General features: G+C 43.3%; 1 protein-coding gene across 1 annotated transcript in view; it reads left to right on the forward strand.

Annotated features, from left to right (window-relative positions):
• The first annotated feature begins 809 nt into the window (after positions 1 to 809).
• Positions 810 to 24004, forward strand: part of zmp:0000001168 (signal-induced proliferation-associated protein 1) — a 28966-nt gene continuing 5771 nt past the window's right edge. The window contains 13 exon segments of the mRNA XM_026370747.1: positions 810 to 1110; positions 14066 to 15695; positions 16347 to 16471; positions 16574 to 16636; positions 16638 to 16763; positions 18173 to 18347; positions 18689 to 18792; positions 19606 to 19763; positions 20166 to 20772; positions 20862 to 21136; positions 21928 to 22320; positions 22903 to 23032; positions 23141 to 23261. Coding sequence (XP_026226532.1) covers positions 14444 to 15695; positions 16347 to 16471; positions 16574 to 16636; positions 16638 to 16763; positions 18173 to 18347; positions 18689 to 18792; positions 19606 to 19763; positions 20166 to 20772; positions 20862 to 21136; positions 21928 to 22320; positions 22903 to 23032; positions 23141 to 23261 — 3529 coding nt within the window. The 5' untranslated portion in view covers positions 810 to 1110; positions 14066 to 14443.

Here is a 24004-nt window from a genome sequence, read left to right on the forward strand (position 1 = left end):
CACTAATTAGGGGGATGGTGCCGGACACTTGGCCCCGCCGCAGCGGACGTTAGGCAGGGTGATTCGTTTTCTGAGCCTAAATGTTTCATCCAATTTTACAGGTGAGTGTTTTTAAAAGGTGCCGCGGTGGCTGATGGGAAAGGTAAAGGCTAAGTGTTGTTCTCCTCCTGCACTCTTGTTGCTCTTAAGCAGGTTGATTCTTGGTCTTGACCCACATTGAGAACGTTTGGGGAGTACACAGAGGTCTCTACAAATAAACACCCGGTGTCACACAAACACACAGCCATTATCACCCATTGCCCCCGAGTCTGCATTTAAGCTTCTTCTGCAGAAATGTAGGTTGTGTCACATAAAAATGTTTTAAAATCAGTTTATATTAGTAAAAAAAAAAAAAAGAAAGAAATGGTGTCAGATGACTGTCTTGATAAAACATTTCATCAGCATCTAATGTGCCACATTTCTGGTTGTGCATGTCGTGGTGTTATGTGAGAGCTCTGAGAAGTTGATTCAGCAAATTCTTAAATTCATGCCCATGAAGCATTTTGAATTTGAGTTTAAGACACAGAGCCGAGCCACTGCTGACCGTCGCTGCCTCAACCTCTCTCTGACAAGGAGATGAGGAGGGGGAGGAGAGAGAGGCAGGGCGAAGCTGTGTGTGTGTGTGTGTGTGTGTGTGTGTGTGTGTGTGTGTGTGTGTGTGTGTGTGTGTGTGTGTGTGTGTGTGTGTGTGTGTGTGTGTGTGTGTGTGTAAGAGGCAGAGGGGAGGAGAAAGAGGGGGTTGGCTTTAGCATGATGTGAATGGAATAGAATCGGCGCAAGGGGGAGAAAGAGGGAGGAGGACAGCACAAATCAACCTGCTTCTTGACTTTAAAAACAGAATAGAAGAGCTGGTAGACACAGAGATCGGGAAGTGTGCTTCTACTGTGGGTTTATTTTATTTTTGGAGAGAGGAAGAGAACAGCACACAGGGGGAACTGAAGGAGGAGGAGAAAGAGCCTTACCGTGGAGATAGATAGCAGAAAAATGCTGTCATGGGGAGAGAAGGGGAGGCTGTCGGCAGAGAGGAACAGGATGAAACAAGGCAGGGTCGAGCAGAGCTGAAATGTGGAGGTAAGCCTTTTCCTTCTGTAATTGAGATTACGGAGAAATCACATTCCAGCCTCCCCGTGTCCTCTTTCTGATGGTAATGAATTCAGATCTGCACACCGTGAATGCCACATACCTCTGTACAGGCATGCATTTGGCCTCACGCTCGCTCAATCCAACCAGAGACAATGTATGAGAGCAATAGAGGATGTGAAATAACGGCTTGACATTATCATATCATCTTCCAGCTTGCCCTCTCGCTGCCTCTCTGGCCATTGTGTTGTTGTCAGCCTTAAAAATGCATTGTTCTCATTGGGCTTCAGTGCTCTGTCTATAACATTTACACGCGACATTGGAGGTTTGAATCCAGCTTGCAACCTTTGTCGCATTTCATCCCCTGCCTCCCCTTACCTCCCCCCTCTTCTCCGAGCACTAACCCCCCCCCCCTCCATCATCTTTCCTGTCTCCCTCCATTGTGCACTCTCCAATGAAGCAGGATTGTCTTAAAAACAGTGGTATGACATTGTCAAGAAGATGCTGCAAAACCATGCTGTAGGGCGCTTGTGGCTGCAGGAACCAGGGACGGGGGCAAGGAGGAGAGGAGAGGAGAGGAGAGGAAGGGATGGATGGATGGAGAGACACTGAGAGAATGAAAGAGAGACAGAAGATGCAGGAGCAAAAAGAGGAGCAGGATTTATTCTCAATAAATATTATAATAAAAAAAAACAGAAAAAGCCATCGGTCAGGGGTTGTGCAGGGGATTTGTGTGGATAAAGAGGATTGAAGCACCACTGCATGTGATGTGCACAGACAATGATGGAATGGAGAGCCACAACCGGAATTGGGTGTTGTTTTCAAGGTGGCAGAGAAAATGAGGGATGCGGGAGTCGGGCTCCCCTCCCCTTCTTCACCACCCTCACCTTCCTCACCACCTCCCGCAATTTAGGACGGGGCCGCATGTTTACGAGACTTTTGGGTTTCAGGGGCTGGAGGAGGCTGCTGAGGAGAAAGAAAGGCAGAGATGGAGAGTTTGAGGGGAGGTGAGGGAGGGGGGACAGCAGCAGCAGCTTATATAAGCCAGTGCACTCAAAAGATAGGCCATTTAATTTACAATCAGCCGCATGGATCCTCATGCAATGTGGTATCCACTGTGGTTAACGTTAGCATCTTAAACAATGAAATGCAGCCTGACCTGAACACTGACAGTTCATGTTTTTGACTGGGCTGTCAGGGAGGTGTGGTATTTTCATCCAGGTCAACCAGACTTCTTCAGTGTTTTGTCTTTTTATCTTTGTGTGGACAACTTTTTTACATTGTGGGGGATTATTCCCAGCTTCACAGGCCTGTGTGGGGTGTAAGATTTCTTTTAAGGGTTCAGGTTAGATTTAGGTTTCGGTTAGTGTAAGAGTTGGGGTTAGGTCAGACTCACTGTGTGTGTGTGTGTGTGTGTGTGTGTGTGTGTGTGTGTGTGTGTGTGTGTTCCAGAAAAAAAACTTAATAGATTTTCTTTTCTAATAATGCTTTATTAATTTCCCTGTCTGCTGTAGACACATTGTTTAAGTAAAACTGCTGGGAATTCAATCTGCTGGGGAAGTACTTTAGTAACTAGCACCAGTTTCTTTTTAATCATTTCCCATAATTGAATCACCTAAATTGCGTGAGTGATAACATACATTTGGATTAAGAAGCAGTTATTTTCATTACTGAATCATCTGTAGATTATCTTCTGAGTTCATCAAGGTGCTCGGCCTAGAGGTGACTGGAAAACCATAATTTCACAGCAGGCGGAAGGACGTATTTCAACCACACACACTGGTTGGTTTTGTGAAACCAACAGGCTAAAAATTCACACAGAACCTCGTGTGTTTCTGAAATAATGGACACATTTAATATAAATATTAACTAAAATGTTGAGAAATGGTATAAATGCTGAAGAGTCTTATTTATTTTAATGCAGCATTGTTCAACCTTTGGTCGTCTTCTCCATTATGGAACTATTCCAGGTTGAGTAGGAGAGGAACAGAATCAGAGGAGCATCATGCATCGATCGGCCTACTTTTATTTTCTGCACCAAACGAGAGCCAACAGCACTTGACAGTATACGTGTGTGTGTCACGATGTGGATTCAGATTTTGTCACCAGTGCTTATTGTCCGACGGAGAGACGATCACGTTGAAACAATCCTAAGTGCGGCATCATTCATGGCAACAGTCTGATATTAGAAGTTATCATAGTTGTGAAACCAAATCACAAAAAAGACACAAATAACTGTAGAGGAGGATTATGCTATCATGGTTTGGAGAACTGAATAACCTCTGTGTGCTTTACGCTGAATATTGATGATGACAGTTTGTTAGCACCACCACAAAGTTGTGCAATAAGACTGAGTCACTGGGCCAGTAGATCTTCCAAAGCCATTTGTGGGTCAGGATTGAAACTTCAGTTCCTGTTACTGTACAGAATGAAAATCTCACAATGTCATGAGTGTCAGAAAACAGCTGACAGCGAATCAAAACAGCAGTCGTCATTTTTCATTAGGAAGGAATTTAGGCAACAAACATGTTATTTCTAAAGGGGCTTTTATTTTGGGCAGCACAATATAGTTTGTGTATGTGTATTTGAACAAGTTTCTCAAAGTCTAGCGTCGATATTAGCGCCGTGACCGTGATCTGCTTGCACTCAGTCATTAGACATGAACATGCTGTGAAGTTACCAGGCAGATTTTGTTCTGCTCTGAGTCAGCATCGTTTCATTCCTCTCATTTGGAGCCATTTTGCATGGCTACACCCCTGCAGGCTCCCTGTGGGGGCTCAGCAAGGAAGGCAGTTGGACAGGCGGAGCCTTCTACATGGGTGTTAAAGTTGGAGGACTCGTTGTTGGATGGCAGGATGCCGGCAGTGTAAGCCAATGAGTGGATCTTCTTAGCTTGGGCTTGGTTGTCACCTGGACTTTGTTGGCTAGTGGTCTCAATGGAGGTTCCAGCCTCTGGTTTTGGTCAAGGCTGTTGCCCTTTTGTATCCATCCTGTAATACACACTAGAGAGGAAGCAGAGAAATTTGAGCATTGTCAGAGAATGACTCAGACTGTCGCACAAACCTGGACTGCACAGTTGAGACACATTATCATGGTAAATATTCAGTGAGATTTTAATCGTTTGTGTAATCACTTCTCACTTGCTACAGACTCGCTGTTATCTGTTTGAAATATTTGGATTTCAAGACTTTGGCTTTTATAATGTGCCCAAATCATTTACATCACCCACTGGGTGGAGGATGAGATGTAGAGCTGGGCATATCTACCATTAACAATCTTAATGAGACACATTTATGTAAGCATCTGTTGCGAATGCTTATGTTTCTGTTATATTTAGATAACCCACACGAATAAAAATCCTTTTCAACTCATTCCATGTTCACATGTTGCAAAAACAGCCCCTGTCAGAAAAGTACTGAAGCCTATTGTCCTCAATCATAGTCCATTTCTTAGCTGGGTCGTACTGTATATACATTAAAGCATTAAGTGATGCAATGGCTTTTTTCTCATTGTTCGCATTGCTATTACAGGACAAGTGCACTCAAAGGTATTCAGAGCCACTGAAAGCAGAGCAGGACCAAGCAGTCACGCTTGCATTACCTCACATCATCCCCATACTTTGTAGATAGACATAAAAAAAAAAGGCATAAAACATCCCACAATGACAAGAGTTTAAAAATACCGTCATGAAGAATATTCTATACTCGGGCTTATACATGAAATATTGCAGATTATCAACATATTTATTGACAGAATGAGCTTTTTGATTTGTCACAACTGTGCGAATCAAGTTGCAACCTCAGCTGTTTCACATACATGTAGCTGTCGTGACTAGTAAGGAGGTGAGAGGGGAAAGCCGGTTTAGCGGGTACCTTTCGGTGCTGTTTGTACCCTTACAGAGCAGAAACCGCACACAGGAAGCTGACTGTGAGATGAGAGGGTGAGCATGGGTGAGGTTACACTTGCTGTCACACCAGTTCAGTGTCAATTGTATACTATAGTGGGAAGAATTAAATGCACAAAGAATGACGTTGGCTCTAGGCCAAATACAGACTTAATGACGAAGGAGGTTTTGTCTATAATGGTTCAGTTAATCATTCCATGTAAGCATAAGGCACACTGTTAATTTGCATGATGCGTAAAGCAGACTCCTTGTGACGCACTGTGTGGTTTCGTTCAGGTGTACGACCGCAGACATACAGATCCTGTTCCTTCTTTTGACTGTACGTTACGCACGTAGCATCACAGGGAAGCTACAGTAAATCAGCTGCTTTCTGCATCACCATCGTTAGCACAGTGGTGCATGAGCAGCTCATGTTTTTATGTAGGTCAGAAGGTGCAGAGCTGCTGGTGTAAATAACATGAGGCCACCAGGCAGGAGAGAGAGAGAGACGCTATAAGCTGCAGCAAGTGCTTTCCTGCAGATGTGTAGAGAGATATACGAGTTACAGTTGTTATGATGCGAACGTGCATGTTTTGAAGGTGCTCGGGGCGGTAGATCCAACAGTACACTACTGCTGTCCATCACCGTAGTGTCCCAGCATGCTTACTATTTTGTACAGTGAAAAACAAATACATAGAAATAATAAGAGAAAACTAAAGTAACTTATAAAAGGGGGAAAGTAAAGTACCAATAAAATTCCTCTCGCACAGAAACTTCCTCTCTTGATTAGGAAGTGACATCTGTAATTTGCTCTCCAACTTGATTTGTATGTTAAGGTGTGCAGGCTAGCAGAGAAGTAGAAAGACTTCACCGCTGCCTGTGTGGTGAAAGTCAACAGAGGCAGTGGTCTATTTCTCCAAATAATGACAGCAATTTGTGTGCACTGAGATCATAATAGACCCAGACAGGACTGGTGTAGATTGTAAGTTTGATGGCCACCATTTACAGGTGACCTTTCCCCGCTGCTGTATCCTCAAGTCATAAGCAACACTTATTGACGGTAACTGAAGACAGCTTTCAGAGCTTTGCACTCGTAAACAAAGATTTTCAGCTGAGAAATGGGGATGGGTTTGGGCATTGTTGGTGCTGCAGCCATTTCACAGGCACTTCACCACATTTCTGCAGACAGTGGGGACATTGAGGAAGCAGAGGAGGTCAGCTTCTCTTCCTCTGAAAGTTGGCAAGGTAGGGTAACAGTTCACAGTGCTATTAAAGCAATATTGAGCAGTCTCTTTTCCTGGCAATGGGTTTACTCAGAGCTGCTCACACAGATGACGGAGGGGCAACAGTGAACCGTTGAGCTCAACATAATAGATACAGTCATGAAGCTGAGGGTCAGTTCCTTTCCCTGTCACACATGCTCACACACACAAACGCACATACACATACAGAGCAGTCGCAGGGGGACAGCTGCTCTTCCTGTCACTGTGTGGACAGGGAGCCACATCTAAAAGGCTTGAACTCTGTTGTATGGAGTCAGCAAAGGCACATGTGCACCGAAATGATCTCTCATATTTAGGCCTTAAATCGCTCCCCCATTGCACACGTGGCCGACCATAAGGTGTATTTTCAGATACACAGGAAGTGGCAGTTCTCTGCCAGCATACAGTGTTGTCATGGTGAATACCATGTCAAACAATAGTGTGACTTCAGGGACTTTCTTTTACTGCAGCAGAACAGCACGTACGGTAAATTATGTTGAAACAATGGCACTTGAAGCTGTGTTTGAGAGTGCATCATTTTTAGGTTGTGCTGTTTTTACAAGAGGAAGTTGAGTTTTAATTTGAACATTGCTATAGAAGGAGCTTTTTTGAGCTTGCTTCCTCTTTGCATGTACTGAAGGGGGAGGTTCACTGACAATGCATCTGCTCTGAGTAATATGTACTAGTAAAATAATTCAAACTAACGTCTACATACGTGTTTGTGAAACTGCCACGTTTAAAAGTGTGACCTTTCTACACTTAAATAGTTTAAGCGGCAAATATGAACTGAAACTGCATCAAACGCTGCTGAAGTCATACTTCAGATTACCTCAGCCATCGGGAGACACGTGCACAAGAAGTGAGACATAGATCATAATACATTCGCCTGTGCGTGTCTGTGTGCACCACCCGTGGTTGGAGAGTGGACAAGGGAACAACCAACCAGTGAATGGGCAACATCCTGGTACCCCTCGACCACTTTCACCCAGTGTCATTACCATTAATGCATTAGGTAGAAGACCAGTTTTTGAAGGGCACAGTTAAAAGAAGGCAGCTCTCCTCCCAGTTAAAGTTATTTGATTGTGTGGCAATTAGGCTTTATCTGACTGTAGAGCCAAGAGGGAGGCTTGACCTCCACATGCAAGCATAACAACAGCGCCATACAGCAGAGCGGATGCAGACAAAGACTGCATTTTACTGACTCTTTTTGTTCATTGGTCCTTTTACAGGACAAGGCATTTCCAACACATGAGATATTTGCTTGTGATGCCCCATTTTTGAGATAGCACATGTAAATTACTAATGAAACAGAAAGATAGTGTAAAAACACATGTACAGCGCTGGAACATGACTGACAAAGGTGTAGTGATTGCTTTACGTTGCGAAGCTTCCATCATTATACGCCAAGGAAATACTCACCAACAGCTTTAAGTGATGTAACTGCTCTTGCGTTATCTGTCAGTATCACCTTGAAGTGCAGTAAAAACAAGATTAGCTCAGTAATATTTGGAGTGCAAAAGTGAAATTCATTCCATTAGTGATGACACATGGGTTATGTTTAATTTCCTGTGCTGCTGCAAAATATTGCTCCTATTAATGGTAGAAATCTTGAGATTATCAAGACCTGCTCTTTTTCTTTCCACATGAACAGCGATCCTGTTTTTTTAACAGCCCACTGAACACCAGTTGCCCGGGATGCAGGCTTTTCCGTCTTTGGGGACCAATTGCTTAGACTGACGTTTGCAAATTGTTTAAATGAAAAAGGGAGATAAAACACATTACAAAAAAGAGAGTGCTGCAGTACCACTCACTTAGCAGCTTCTGGACTTGGCCCAGTTCACCGTCCGCAGTGTGGTGAAGGGGAGGGGGGCTTGGCGGGGGAAGCTCGAGGATGCCTAGAGCAAATGTTGGGCAGTAGAATGAACTCATTTTTTGAATTAGATTCAGCCAAGTTAAAACACATTTACTCTTTTAAAAGCCATGAAACGAGCTCAGTCCAGTGTCATATATTCAGCAGCAAAGCATGCAATCTGATCTCAAATGTTACAGGGCTGCATTGGATCAATAACGAGAGTGAGACTGAGCCTGGCTTTAAATTTCCCAAAATCAATCACGATTAGGATTTGATTTAGACCTTGTGGTTAAGAATCTGCGGGGCAGCTTTTAACTAGCCTGTAAGGATAGACAGTGACACTCAAGCAGCTGACCACCACACTGTTGACGCTGCATGTTTAAAGGGATTTCTAATAAGATGCCTGAGCTACAAACATAATTACTTGCCTGGTTCCATACTGTGTCCAGTGCAGGTCTAAATCAAGTTGTAAAGCCCAGATGTGATTGATTATGAGAAATTTAAATCTATACTCAGTCTCACTCATTATTGTTTCAGTGCATCCCTGTTACATCTGTGCAGTAATCTCCATGTTTGCCCCTTGGCGTACATGCTTTAGTTATAATTTTAGTGTCAAGTGTCAAAACATCAAAACACGTATCTGTGGCTTTGACCGCCTGCTTTTCTAATATGTGGAGACATGCAGTCTATTTCACAACTGTGGTCTTCAGTTTTGACAGAAAGACAAGCCCAACATTAAGTTGCAGGTCTAAACAGTTGCTGAGACTTGATGAGCCGATGAGCAGCAAGAGCACAACTTTTGCCACCGATCACATCTAATTAGTGCTAAGCAGTTAAGCCGATTTCTGCAGCCTCACCTGATGGAAAGGCAGATTAAATCTCACTTGTCTATATCAGGAAGCAATCTTTAGTTTACCATTTACTACTTAAAAATACTGCACCATTATCTTTAGTGATGATAAACGCAAATGAGGGTAAGTTTAAGTTAATGTCAGTAGCAGAAAGCTCCTCATTCATGCTGCTATGTTGCAGCCAGTGTGACATAGGTGTGGAAGTGTTGAGTAGAAACAATGACGACACCCATCCTCTCAAAGTTCAGATGTCAGTCATCTCTTCCTGTTTCACAGGACACAGACTTGCACGAGCGGGTGCAAAATAAGTCAGGTGGCCCTGACTTCCCTAAAACAGTGGGCGCTTAATACGACTCTACTTTAACTTCAGTTTCTGTCCTGACAATGTACCCTAGAGGCCCATTAACCTTGTCCTGGACTTAAAACAGGGAAGTGGATCTGCTTTACTGTCGTCATTTAAACCAAATGTCTACCCTGGCTATTCAAAGTGAATCTGATGCAAAAAGGAAAAAAAGAAATAATGTCTAAACAACAGGATACGATATATAGATAGTTCTTCTCCCCAGTGTCACTACACATTTGCTTTTCTGCTCAGTGGCTTTCAGACAGACCGTAAACCTTAGGCTAAAGAACACAACACTGCTCACATTACTTTATGGAGACACAGCACACCAACACACCACAAAGCTGATTTCTGAGCACAAGAAGTATAGTTTCATTTATGCATGTGGACACAATACTGAGATAATAACCATTCACTTGCTTAAATTTAAGCCCTGAGATGCAGGATCTAACAATGCATTATTGAGTTTCTCTGGGACAGAGATGGCTCTGGTGCCATGATGGGATCTGCACAGGGCAGTGTCCTCCCAGTGGTCTCATTAGATGCTATGAAACTTCAAAAAAAAAAAAAAAAAAAAACATCTCCTGGACAGCATCAGGAGCACGACTGGGTCTCCCCTGCTGAACCGAAGCAGTTTTATGCTACTCATTAATTTAAATGAATGCAACACTTGTATGTCACTGAACCTCAGCATATTATTGTTTTTATGAACCTGAATGTGCAATATGTCCAAGTCCTGATCATTATGTGGTGACTCAGCTACAGTCAGTGTGGATGAATGGTGGGAGGATGACTAAGATTTTTCTTCAGAGCAAATGGAAAATGTCAGTGGAGCATGTATAGCTATCAGATCATGGAGATATAAGCCAACAAATCACATTTATGCAGCTTTTAAATATAAAGTGTTTCCTGCTAACCAAACCAGGCAAGGGTCAAGTTTCTGTTAAGTTGTGGCTTGGGGAGCATCAGGGGTTAAGCACGGTTTCCATCAACTGCTGCACTGACTGACATGGAGAAATGTGTGTGCACTTTGGATGTGCATGAGTGCATGCAGCTAGAACTGCTTAGAGTATTTACTACTTGCTTCCTTAAATTAGAGAAAGGATAGTTGATGGGTGTTGCTGCTTAATATCAGCTTAAATTCTTTTTTTGGTAGCGGTAATCTCCGTATGAACAGTGACCTGCTGTTGATATATTTTGATTTTATGGATGTAATGATAGAACTACACCACTATAAATCATATGAACTCCACCGCAATGTGTCAGGGACGCATCTGTGCTAATCGTCTTTAGTCTGAGGCTCCATATTTTGTACATTTTAATTCTTGTTCAGCATGCCACTAATACCTGAACCTCTTCACAAAGCAAATTTAAGGAATGGAGAGTTGTGATATTGTGTCCTTTTCTTTTAAACCACCATCGTTAGACCAAATGCTATGCACTTTACAATTACGGTACAATCAGCTGTATTGAAAGCTTTTTTATAAAGAGCTTCTCGTTGCTGTTTATTAAGCCGTCAGGTCTTTTTTTTTTTATTACCACTCAGTCAGTCCAGCTATTATGACATAATCTATTTATAGTTATATTGTGGTTTGGTTTGATTTATTAGTAATTAGGGTGTTTTCTTTTCCTAGTGAAGCAGTTTTAAGATCAAGCGGTAGTAGGTAATGATCATCTCCTCCTTCATCTAATGAAGGTTTTCAGTCAGTTTCAAAATCACCCTTTAAATGATGAAGTTTCACTGGGGTTGTGTTGGCAGATGTACAGTACAAAGACATTTAAGTTGTCAGCCTAACGCATGTAGGAGAACATTTACTGAAAGTAAAACAAACAATGGCTTCCCAAATATATTGAGCAGAAATTTGATGGGGGGGGGAAAACAATTCAGTTCCTCCTCACGTTGTACTTCTATGTAAAGTATATCACCCACTTCTCTCTAGCAGTATCAGAGGGATAAGGAAGTTTCTATTAGAAAGAGGTCACGTTGAAAAGGGTTGGTGATGTGATTTAAACACGGTTGTGTGAAGATTGAAGATGTCACAAATCAGAAATGGTAAGAAAATGACTCGCTGATGCCTTGTTTTTAAAACGTGCGTCTCCTTTTTACAGTCGGAGCTGTTTCAGTACCATCTTCTGTTCCAGTTTTTGATTATGATGCAATGGGAACATGTTCTTACACAGATAAAAAACAATTTAATAACAGAGTAGTGGATAGTAAAATACCAGATAGATCGTGCAGATGTAAATCATGCAAATGACTTGAAATTCTGTGCTGTTCTTCTTCATAGCTGATCAGATCTCTGTTCAGACTAATTAACTTAAAAATTGCAGCAATGTAGAACATTTAGGCCTCATTTTCTGTTAGTAGCTCAGTGTATTATGACCTTTTGATCTATGTGGTAAAGTCATGAAAGGAACCTCAGGTCATTATTAGAAATTCGGCCAGCAATGCCAACCAAGCAAAACATTTACCAGGTTTCATGATGGAGGGCTAATATTTATTTATTTTTTAATTATATATATATTTTATTATACATCAAACTGACTTTGAGAAGTATACTTTTGATGCACAACATAAAGTAATTCTATATTTATCACATTATTTTGCTGTAAGAATCAAGTTAAATCCATTTTGATCTACGGATACAGTAATGAGAGCAAACAGTTAAATTGTATTGGGATATTATTTCTGCCTTATTTGTAGTTACTGGTGAATACAGAATGACCAAGGTCACTGAAACAAACATCATCGGCCTAGGGCTACTTTGATAAAAGTGGAGCGCTTTCACCTTCTGAGTAGAGTAAACAGGCTCATTATGAAGCATTGATGGACTCGATAGCAAATCGAGAGAGGGCAGCAATAGAAACAGGGACCGATTCATGGGTTGGGGGTCTTAAGAAGCCTTAGGAATATGTGTTTCTACAAAGACAGTGATTGTCCAAATTCAATCCTCGCTGTGTTGGCGGAGAGCACCAGTTTTTCTGATTTGATGGGTCCTATAAAGAAACGTGAGCAACGTTCAAATGTCAGCACCACTGGCACCACATAGATGGTGCAGAGCCAGAAATGTCTTGAGCTGTCCACTTCTGCAGCATCCCTGTGACTGCAGCATACGTCATAGCCAAGCATCACAGTAGCACAGGCAGACATCAAATATGATTCTCTATATAGACTATCAAATATAATAGTCTATATATACAATCTGAAGCATTAATGTTTCCTTTAAAGCTATGAAACCAAACCATGTTTGCTACTGTGTGTCCAACTCTATGGTGTATAATCTAAACTAAAGCACAGAATACAGTGCTTTTAGTGAACGAATGCTGGGTCAAATCTTTTTGAAGAGCAGAATGAATCCACTTCAGTGAGAAACAAGCTAAAACTGCACTCAGAGACACTTCCTCCTAACAGAGAACGTCCTCTAGTTGTTGTAGGTGCATGTAAGACACTTGAAATCTTGACACACCATTGAAATCTCTGATAACCTCTGATTGTGAACCAGTTGAGCAACTTTCATTTTTTTAAACAGCTTTTTAAAGATGTTTTAATATTTAAAATGTCTCCTGAGCTTATACATATCATTACTGTGAGGAAATAAGAGAGAGTGTCAGAGCATGCAAAGAAAGGAAACAAAGGTTACTTGTGACTTCCTCACTTTACTCTGTAGCATTTTAAGTTGTGTGTGTGTGTGTGTGTGTGTGAGTGTCTGTGTGTGCAGATGTCTTTCCAAAATGTAAATGTAAATGTGAAATTTGGTTTTAGGGTTCAGGTTAGAATTTTTATGTTGAGTAGAGTTGAGTAGAGTTAGAGGTCGAAGGTTGCTGTAGGCATTTTGTTTTGGTGGTCAGGTTAATACGGTGTCTATGTGTGTGTACATGCATGTGTGCGTGTAAGCTGCCTAGCAGCTCTGCACCACTGCACCTGCTCTTTAGGCTGCAAGCACGAGAGGCGAGATGAATGTGAAAAAGCTAGACAGGAAGAAGCTTCATACCTTATTGAGAGCAACATAAGGTTTCAGTTTGAGCTGATTGACTTCAGTTTGGTCACAGACAGGGCACCAGCGACAAATGATGACAGAAATGGACTGATAAACCTAAACAAAACCACTTTGTTGGTAAGTTTCATTCAAAATCTCTACAAATTAGGAATTAAAAAAAGGGAAGGGCACTGCTTCATGCTTTTCATTACCATACGTCATGTCTTTTCAGCAGTACCTAAACACTGACTTGGTAGTTATTAATCTGTTGTTATTATTTGTATATTCTTTCAAATGATGGTGCAGGAGTAAAGCACAAAACTGTGTCTGTTTGTGAGTGCTGTATGTGAGGGTGAGAAACAGTTTACACTTGTTTTGCGTGTGTGCTGGCACACTCTCCGTAAGCCAGGAAGGCCCCCTCCGCCTGTGTTAATACTATCTATTGTGAACGTGTGCAGGGTGGATGTGGTGAGCTTAAAGCCTGCTATTGGAACTATTTAGGGAAACTTTGGAACGGAAAAATGTATAAGGGAAAGAATAATAATAATAAAAGAAAAACCGAAGGTACAAAGCATTACTCAACAATAAAACACATGTCAGACCTGCTTGCTGCTTGATTGTTGTCGATACTTGTTTATTGAAGCCATTCTTCTCCACAAAGTGTTTCTGTGTACTCACTGACAGTTGACTATGGGCTGAATATAAAGCTGTCCGTTAAGATGATATCAGTGTGAGTGAATGAAAATAAAGATGTCACTTTCTCTCTTTTTCTAAACAGGTGGCCAGTGGGTGGAATCAAAAGGGAAGTTGCACGCACTGAGGAGTGCAGCTGAATAGATGCCATGTTAGAAGGGTTGATACAGACAGAGCCTCTTCTACGCAGAGGGTCGGGCTCCAGTGATGATCCTCTTATCCTCACTGCAGATGAAGGAGCACCCTGCAACTAGACCACCACCTAAGCACACATCTGCACACCTGGAAGGACCCCTGCAACGAACAACAGCTGGATACCCCCTCTCCATGTTCTTCATTTACACCGAATAACTCATTTACATTGGAAAAGAAAGTGTGACACCTATGCGGCATCCATGAGAGCCCAAGCTCTGAGAAAGTTCAGCCGTCTTAAGTGGTGTGAATGAGGACTTTTTTTGTGTGAATGAGGACTCTTTTTTTCACAGAGCTTACTCCTGTTTCACACCAGCACCATAGAGACCAGGCAAGAAATTTAACTGGGAGAGCAGCAAGCGCTGGACCAGAGTGGACAAAAGATTGTTGGAGCGGAGTCGGTTTCTCAGGCACCATGCAGTCAGATGACCTCTTCATTCGCAAGTTTCGCCGTCAGAACATGCGGCCACCTATTGCCACTGTTAACTTTGACCCCAAACGGGAAGCAAGCGTTGTGGAATGGCCACCCAGGAGGGACGGAGATGGAGTCGATGGCGATAGCCTCACTCCAAGCCTTGTGGGACTGAGGTCGGTAGGGCGGGGACACATCATGCAGAGAAGTAACAGCGATGTCACCTTAGGAGACTTGGACTCCTCCGGGAAGGCAGGGGTGAAAGCAGCTCGGGCAGTTGGCGAGAAGGTAGGGGTGGGGGCTCAGGGAGACTCAGGCTTGCTGCTACACAGGGAATATGGCAGCCTTTCCTCACTGGAGAGACAGACTCAAGTCCAGGAAACAAGCACAGATGATCAGGGGCCCCTGAGTCCAAGTGCACTCCGCTTCAAAGACCCTTTTCTGCTCTTAGGACTGCAGGGCAACCCTCCAGAGCCTGATGGGTTCTTTCGGGGTCTGTCTGTTTCCACAGGAGACTCCCCAAAACCTGCCAAACCACCAAAGCCTGAAGGTCTAACTAAGAAGACCAAATCTGTGCCCCCTCAGATCCCTCAACCAGGACCCAATGACAGTATAGGGGGCGGTGCTTGGGTGAGGAACTTCGCCCACTATGACGTGCAGAGCATACTGTTTGACCTCACAGAGGCAGCCACCAATAGAGACAGCATTGGGAGGAAAAAGAACATCACCTCAGGGGCTTCAGCCGCCTCCCAGCTGCGACCCCTTTCCCAGGCCACCCCCTCATCACCTGCTCAGGGCGGGGGAGGCAACGGGGGGAATGCAGAAGATCCTGAGCAGTCGCTGCTGCTGGACGAAGGGGACGGTAATGATAATGAGCTCCTGCTCAGCTGCCCCCACTTCCGCAATGAGACAGGAGGAGAGGAGCAGGTGGGTCTTGGTAGATCGAAGGGCAGGCGGGGACTCTGGTTGAGCCTGCGAACCCCCAATGATGCAGTGTCGGTCCTCGAGGAGCCCAGAGAGAGTCACATCCAACAGCAGGGCAAGAGCAACTACTTTATAGAACATGCAGATCTGGGAGCCCATTACTATCGCAAATATTTTTACATGAAAGGTACGTTTCCTGCAAAACAACTTTCCTGCTGGTTCTGTATTTGATTAAGTCGGTGGAGATCAGAATAAAAATCGATTACTGTCCAGCTTAACTGAAAGTGGAAGTACACAGTTGTGTGCTTTAGTCATAGATAAACAACAACTTTTCTTTTCTGTAGAAGTCTATATAAGGGAACAAATCGACCAATTACTCATAATTTCCCTTTTTTATAATTTCCCTTTTTACTGATGTGACAGTAAGCTGACTTTTTGGGTCAACACATATAATCTTTTAACTTTCATACCAGATTTACATTTGATCTGCGCTTTACCATGTGATAGTTTTTTTGTGTAAAGAAACATCACAAAAATAGTAATCTTTGTGCGCAGCATGACTAATAAAGTAAAAATGTTGTTTGACCATAGGCAGAGGACTTTCTCTTTAGTATTTTGTTTTTCAGTAACATGATATTAATAACACTGAAGAGCATTTGGTTTATTTATGGAATGGGACAAAACGTTCAGTCCATATTCTCCCCACTCCAGTAATCTTCACACATTATGAACATCATATTATTTTAACCCCAGATTTGTCTCAGATTTTTGACCCAGTGCAGGACTTCCATTATTGTTCTTTACAGTTGTATTTTTTTTTTTTGTACTGTCTTCACAGAACACCAGAATTTCTTCGGCATAGACGACCGCCTCGGTCCAGTGGCCATCAGTTTTCGTCGTGAGGAGAAAGAAGGATCCAGCGGAGCACAGTACAATTACAGAATCATCTTTCGTACCACAGAGGTAAACCAGCACCTTTCACTTTCTCAAAGCTCTCCTAATGTTCATTGTGTATAGAATAGGTTTCATTCACAGTCATGCGATTATTATGAAACCTCTCCTTAGATGAAGACACTGCGCGGTTCCATCCTGGAGGAGTCAGTGCCGTCTGCCGCTCGTCACACAACCCCCAAGAGGCTTGTCTCCCAAGAGGCTGCTGGAGTTCATCATGCCTGAACTAAACCTACATTGTCTTCGCCTTGCTTCAAACTCCCCCAAGGTTCGGGACACCCTGCTGAAGCTGGATGAACAGGGGGTGAGTAAGGATATGGCTGCAGAGACTAAAGATGTGTCAGAGAGAAAGCTTATCATGACATCAGATAGTTTCAAAGAACCTCATAATGCTCTTAGCTAAACGTAAGTGAATCTATTATCTGCTGTCCACAGTGGTCAATGAGGTGCGTTTGGTTGTGAAAGCTCAGTTATATCTGTACATTCTTCTTGTAACTACTTTCGATTGTCAGGCACGAAGGACTACAGCTCATAATATTTTCTTATGTTAATTTAAAATAGTTTGTGTACTGTGCAATAAGCTTCTAGCTACACCTCAGGTGCTTTAATTAGAAAACCAGTGCGGTTTTATGCACTGAAATGTAAAAAAAAATGATTACGAAGACGTAGAAAAGACGTTCCTCATTCAACTCAAGATCTTAATCAGCAGGTAAACCTAAAACTTTAAAGATGACCTTTTACAAAACAACAATCATTTGCAAGTCGAGCAGTGTTAAAGGTGTATTCAAATGTGCATGCACATTCCTCTTCCTCCATAGCCTGTCATTTTTCAGTGTAAATTAAAATTTAAAATGGCCAAACTAAAACAGTTTAGAAACTCATCAGTCTTTAGTTGTCTTGAGAAATGACAGTTATTCTCTATGAGAAACAGATTTCAGGTCAGACAGACAGAAGACATTAAGATCTGTCCAAGAGGACAAACAACAAACAAAGTGTTCTTCTTAAGAAACAGATGCCTGAGTGAAAAGATCAAAAGATGACCGATGAATGAAGCATGGAGGTGGAATGCGATGATCTGGGGATGCTTTGGCAATGGGAGAGTGGGCATTGTGTGCAAAGCATCCTCTATCAGCATGTATGCTACTCCATACTGACTGGGGATAACTTCATTTTGCAGCAAGACATTGACCCCAAGCATTCTTCCTGGTTGTGTAAGAGTTATTTGGAGAATAAAGTAGCTGCTCGAATATGCTATGTGATGAATAATCGCCCAATCAAGAGATCTGAACCCCACTGAACTGGTGTAGGAGTCCAGGATCATTTCCCCACCAGCAGAGAAAACTTCTGGGTAGTGCTGCAGCAGGCCAGGGAGGAAATCACACCTGGATATGTGCAAAAGCTGATTGTCAAACAAGGTTTTTTCTTCGTGGAGTAAAGTTTGACCTTGACCTTGAATATGTTTAAAAATCAATTGTTAATTTTTTGTGTTTCGTGATCGTGATCTACAATTGTTTGTTACTTTGTTGTTTTGTTATTTTTCTATAGCTGTAAACTAAAAGCTATAACTTCTATAAATCTGCTATTATAACCAAGCATTTCAGCTGTAAAGTGAAATGCCCAAGATATTCCCTTAGATCAAAAGGATTTGAACATTCGAAAAGCTGGTAAATGTTGTATAACGTGAACTCTCTGTTTTACTGTCTTCTCGTGCAGCTAAATTTCCAGCGAAAGGTTGGAGTGATGTACTGCCGGGCTGGGCAGAGCTCCGAGGAAGACATGTACAACAACGAGAGCTCCGGACCTGCGTTTGAGGAGTTTCTGGATCTGCTCGGGGAGCGGGTGCGGCTGAAGGGTTGGGAGAAATACCGAGCTCAGCTGGACAACAAGAGTGAGCTGAAAACACGCACCACACCCGGATCTATTGACTGCATCTCACCTTGTCGCAGTACCATTATCCAAAGGGCATCAGTGCAACACTGAAAGCCTAAGATAACTCCTATCTAGCTACATGTAATCTGAGTAATGCCTGCAAAACAGCATAGTCACTGCTGATTATCTCCGAGCTGTTTTCCCTTCAGTGAGCAGCAGAGAACAGAAAATGGGACAGATTTCACCCTGGCTGTGACAGTTTGATTTGAGTTTCAGAGACGTTGAGTGATTTCGCTAAATCTTCACCTGTCTCCCTCTTTGTGCGATGTGTGTGTTTGTGTGTGTCTTTTGCATGTGCAGCCGACTCAACCGGGACACATTCCCTCTATACGCGCTACCAGGACTATGAGATTATGTTTCATGTGTCCACTATGCTGCCCTACACAGCCAACAACACACAACAGGTAAATCAAAGGCTAGGAGGGTAGAGACATGTGATTTCCTCTTCCCAGTTTTTGTGTTGCAGAGACATTTTTCCAAATGTTTCACCTCTATTCTTAAAAATAAATGCATCCTTCTCGGTACAGCCACCGTCACTCTTCTCTATTCGGACTGTCATGCTTTGGTAAATGTTTTAGAAAAAACCTCTGTACACTGCAACAAGCATGACACAAAAATCCTGCCCCCCAGTGTTCACTCCCACCATGAAGGTACCGTATTCACTGTCGCCTCTGCTCCGCTGACTGTGTGCAGTCTTTGGTTTAGTCCTAAAAGAAATCAATTGGAAGAAACATAATGATAAAGGTTAAAGGTTAAAAAAGCAGATTTCTCTTTTACTAGTCTAAATTGTGGTGACTGCAGCCTGGGGCTTTGTATTTTTATTTAACATGTTGTGCAGTATCTTCAGTATTATGTTCAGTCATAGTTTTGTTGATTTTAAAGAAAGTGAAAGTCATAGAAAGGTTTCCTAATGCATTATCGATGAACTTACAATTAACTCTGTATTCACACTAGTACATTTTTAGTTTAGTTTTGATTTCAGCTGAGTTATTTATATATTTTGATTCCCATCAGTTTTTGCTTATTCTACTTCCACATCCATAGAAAGAAAGAAATTATTCAATTAAATTATCAATTGTCCAAAATTTGTAGTCTTTAAGAACACAAAGCATGACAAACAGTTTCAGTGAGTTGAGGCTCGTTAGTTTTACTTTACTATTATAGATTTTGCCTGATTGTTTTAAAGATTTCACTCTTTGTTTTCTTTGTCTCGTCAGTTGCTGAGGAAGCGGCACATCGGTAATGACATCGTGACAATCGTGTTCCAGGAGCCGGGCGCTCTGCCCTTCACTCCAAAGTCTATTCGCTCTCATTTTCAACATGTCTTCATCATCGTTCAGGTTCATGAGCCCTGTACTGACAACACCTATTACAGGTGTGAATTGATTCTAGCTGTTACACTGGGCAAAATGCTATTATTTATACGGAGGAATTGAAATTGAACTTTCTACTTACTAATCTTTTTTTAACCTGCCTTTTATTCACACTTTTTTTCCTTATTGTACAAGCTGAAACACGAAAAGACAAAAATAGTTCACAGAAGATTTTACACATCATTGAATTCATTATATATACATGTAATTTATGTAAAGTATTGTAGACTGTACCCTGGAGGTCAGGGGTAAACACAATCTGTGCACCACTGACACAGACTACACATAAATGTTTGTAATTCTAGAGAAAAGCACACAACACTCTTTGAAAAGAAGACATAGATCGAATGTGTCCACTGTACCCTGTTGTCTCTTACGCTGTCGTTCCTCTCTTTCCCTCGCAGGGTGGCTGTGACACGCTCTAAAGATATGCCATTATTTGGCCCACTGTTTCCTAAGGGCGCCCGGTTCCCTCGCTCTCCTGCCTTCAGAGACTTCCTCTTGGCGAAGGCAGTCAATGCTGAAAATGCTGCAGAGAAGTCCGAGAAGTTCCGCTCGATGGCCACGCGCACGCGGCAGGAATACTTGAAGGACCTAGCAGAAAACTATGTGACCACAACACCCATTGACTCCTCCACCAAGTTCCCCCTGCTCTCTCTGGGAGGTAAGCGCAAAGACAAGTTGAAGGGCGCCAGAGGTGCCGAGCTGCACAGCGCAGGGGCGCTTGTTTGGGCAGTTCTGGTCAACACTGGAGATGAGGGAGAGGCTGGAGAGCAGAAGCTCCCATGTCTGCTCGGGTTGTCGGCTGAGTCAGTGGTGCTCATTGAGAGGTGCACACGCAGGGTGGTGTTTAATTGCTCTTGCCGTGATGTCATCGGCTGGAAGGCAGTGATAGAGACTAAGGAGGGGGGGCCCTACTTGGATATCTTCTATGAACGCGGGGAGTCGGTGACAATCAGTGTGATGGAGAGCCAGGCAGAGGACATACGAGAGGTGGTGCAAAGACTTGAGGTGGGTGATCGCGGTTAAATTTGAAATTTTGCAGTGGAGTGCAGTTTTATACCTTTCTGATTCATTCATCATCTTGGACTCATCTGCAGCTGTTTACACGGGGCTGTGAAGCGCTGGAGGTGACCCCTCTGCGCGATGGTGTCGGGCAGCCGGGCTTCCTGATGAACGAGGAGGGCTTTGTGACAGAGCTGCAGCGGTTCTGCTACGCCGAGAGCGGAGGCCTGCAGCTGTGGGCTCGTGTGGTGCGGCTTTGTGGACACTCTCTGGTTCACCTGAGCCCCGAGGAGAGGACCAGGCTGCTCCGCACTGCGCACAAGATCCACATCACTGTCATCCCTCCAGAAAAGAACGGCAAGCCTCGCAGGTGGGTGAGGCTACACAGAGAAGGAGCAGGAGAGGGGGAGGGAGAGAGGGAACACTAACGAGGGCACATCTGGGTCAACAGACACTCTGTGAGACTGGAGAAGGGGCTCATGGGTATAAAGCAGGCAGCAGGAACTGAAGAGTAGCCCCAACGAGGGGTGACAGAGAGGTTGACTGCAAATAAAGAGGAGGGGGTTAGTGACTTAGTCAGTTCAGGAAACAAGCGAGGTGCCACTCTGGGGTCAAAGCTCATTCTGCTGTTGATGACAGCCTGCAGTCAGTGCAACACCAGCTGGCCGAAAACCAATCAATCCTTCTAATGATCTTTAATCACTGTGACAGAGAGTGTCCCACTGTCACCAGCACACTTTCCTCACAGCTGCAGTGAGCGACAAGGCAGAAACAGCTGTGGGCAGAATTGCTAAAATAAATAAAACTATTATTTAACTGGACACCACTGCAGGTCTCGGTTAACTTAAGCAACATTTCAAAGCTGGCAGCAGAAAGATCCATAGAGAACTCCCCTGGTTTATTTATATTTCAGTTCTGAACTTCTTGTTGGGTGACAACAAAGCACAGTCACAAGGATGTCATAATTCGTGATAGAAATTGGAGGCTCTGTGATTACAAAGGTATATAATAAAGGCTTAGACAAATATAGACCTTTGTTTGTGCTTTGTTTTTGACTTTGAGATTCATTTATGACTCAGCAGCGAAGTGCCAAGCTCGCCAAAAAGGAGAGGCGAAGTAGTTTACTTTTTACCAAACAAGCTATTGTTTTATGTTTTGCAGAAGTTTCTCAGAGCTCTATCAGAAAGCCATCAAGGATGCAGAGTGTAAGCCTGGCGAGGATCAGTCCGGAGAGGCCTGGGTGCTGGACGAGAGGGAAGAGGAGGATGAGGAAGAGGAGGAGGCGAAGGAGGAGGAGCTCAAGCCGGGTGGGGTCATTGAGGTGGACACAATGGAGGTGCAGGTGGAGGCTGAAGAGGGGAACGAGCAGTCGTGTGGCGAGGGGCAAAGTGAGAGAAGTCATGGCTCAGGCCTCACACCACCCAGCTTGCCTCTGTTACGGGCCACTTCTCTGCAGGACCAACCAGCCAATCAGAGCCAGGAGGGCAGCACTTCACAGCTCACACGCAGCTTCTCTTTGGAGAGGCAGCCGTCCTACGGCGATACGTGTGACGGGTCAGTGATACTAAACTTCGTTCCACTGTTCCTTTATTAATGTGATGTGAATGTTAAAGAAATGTTATACAGGAAACAGGAAACAGGAAATGCTACTTTGCTAAATGCAGAAATAGGTTTGGAAACATCAGCTCATCCAACATGGCTGCAAAATATCCTCAAGCTGAAGCTGACGCATCGCAATTAAATCTCAGCACAGATGCATAATTTCCACTGCAGAGGACGTGTTCACAGAGAAATGACACCTACCTGTGTGTCACTTTGACTGTGACGCTGAATTGTGTACCTAATGTAAAACTATCTGAGACCTGTTAGTGTGAAAATGACTTTGATATAGGATATGGTTGAACACTAGATGTAGCATGGTGTGTATATGTCTGACTAATTGTTTTCAGCATAAGATAAATAGTTTAATTTAGTGCAATTTGCACTTTTCAATCAGGCCAAACTCTAGTCTAAGGGCTCCAGTTTCAGTTTTGACCTCTGGATTAGATAAAACATGTCACAAAGCATCAGCTGCAGATTTGCTTTGTGTTTCTCCACCACCATGACCACATCTCTCCTTTCCTGCCCGGTGGACAGGCACGTGTATGACAACGTGGGGATGAAGGTGAAGGACCGCCACATCTACGAAAACATTGGGGAGCTGAGAGACGCCACCCCTGATCTGATCCTGGCTGTCAAGCCTAAGATTCCCCTGGAGGACGAACAGGTGACAGCCTGAGACCAAAGGACATCTGAGTGTCTTCTCCTCAACACTCCAGCTCTTCTCTGACACTGTTGTTTCCTTTTTTTCTCTCTCTTTCTATCTTGTCTTCAGTTCATAGGGGCTGAGTTTGGTGATGACAAAGCTTCGGCAAGTGACTCCTCACGGTTCTCAAGTGTAGACCGAGCTGAAAGAAATTCACGAGCCCTGAGTCTTCACAACTCCATCACTAAGAGTGAGTGCTTCTCTGTTCCTGCAGGTTGCATGTTTAACCTAATGTTTGTTAGGTTGCATATTCCCATGGTGAAAAATAGCTAAAAATAAATGTGAAAGTATGCGACCAAGATCACACAGGGATATTATGACCCTTTTTCAAACAGCTGACACGACTGCTTCAATGATGCCAACATGGAACAATTTTAATTTGCAAAACATCTTTGCCTGATTTGAACCGCACATATCTTTTTATACAGATTACAGATTTTTTCTTCCTTAAACCCCTCTCTTCATTATTCTCGCTCTGCCCCCCACTGTATCCCCTTTGTCCCTCCTCTTTTATCTACGCTGCCCCCTATTCCGCTAATCTGATATCACCCTTGCTCTGCTGCCACCCCCTGCCAGGGCTGAGATAAAAGGGGGACAGATGGGTAGTGGGAGGGGTGGAGTTTTAGGCAGCCCCAAATCAAGAAACCCCTCTTACACCATCTGCTCGGCCTCCGCTGAGACTATGAGACTCATCATTTAACCGCCACTAGAGCACGCTTGCTCATCCTCTCGTCAGATTCTTCTGATTTTTGTGGGGGTGGCTCCAGAAGCCTCTAGTTGTTTTACATTACGTTCTTTCACAACATGTTTGGAGGCCATTAAATACAGCACAGCTGTTCAAACTAAATAATAAAATGCAAAGCCTCAAAAGATCTTAAAAAGGAGCAGTCGTAGCATCATGAATGTATTTTTTTTCCATTTGAATTAACATTG

Source organism: Anabas testudineus, chromosome 14 (genome assembly GCF_900324465.2).
Source record: "Anabas testudineus chromosome 14, fAnaTes1.2, whole genome shotgun sequence".
In the NCBI taxonomy this organism is placed as follows: domain Eukaryota; kingdom Metazoa; phylum Chordata; class Actinopteri; order Anabantiformes; family Anabantidae; genus Anabas; species Anabas testudineus.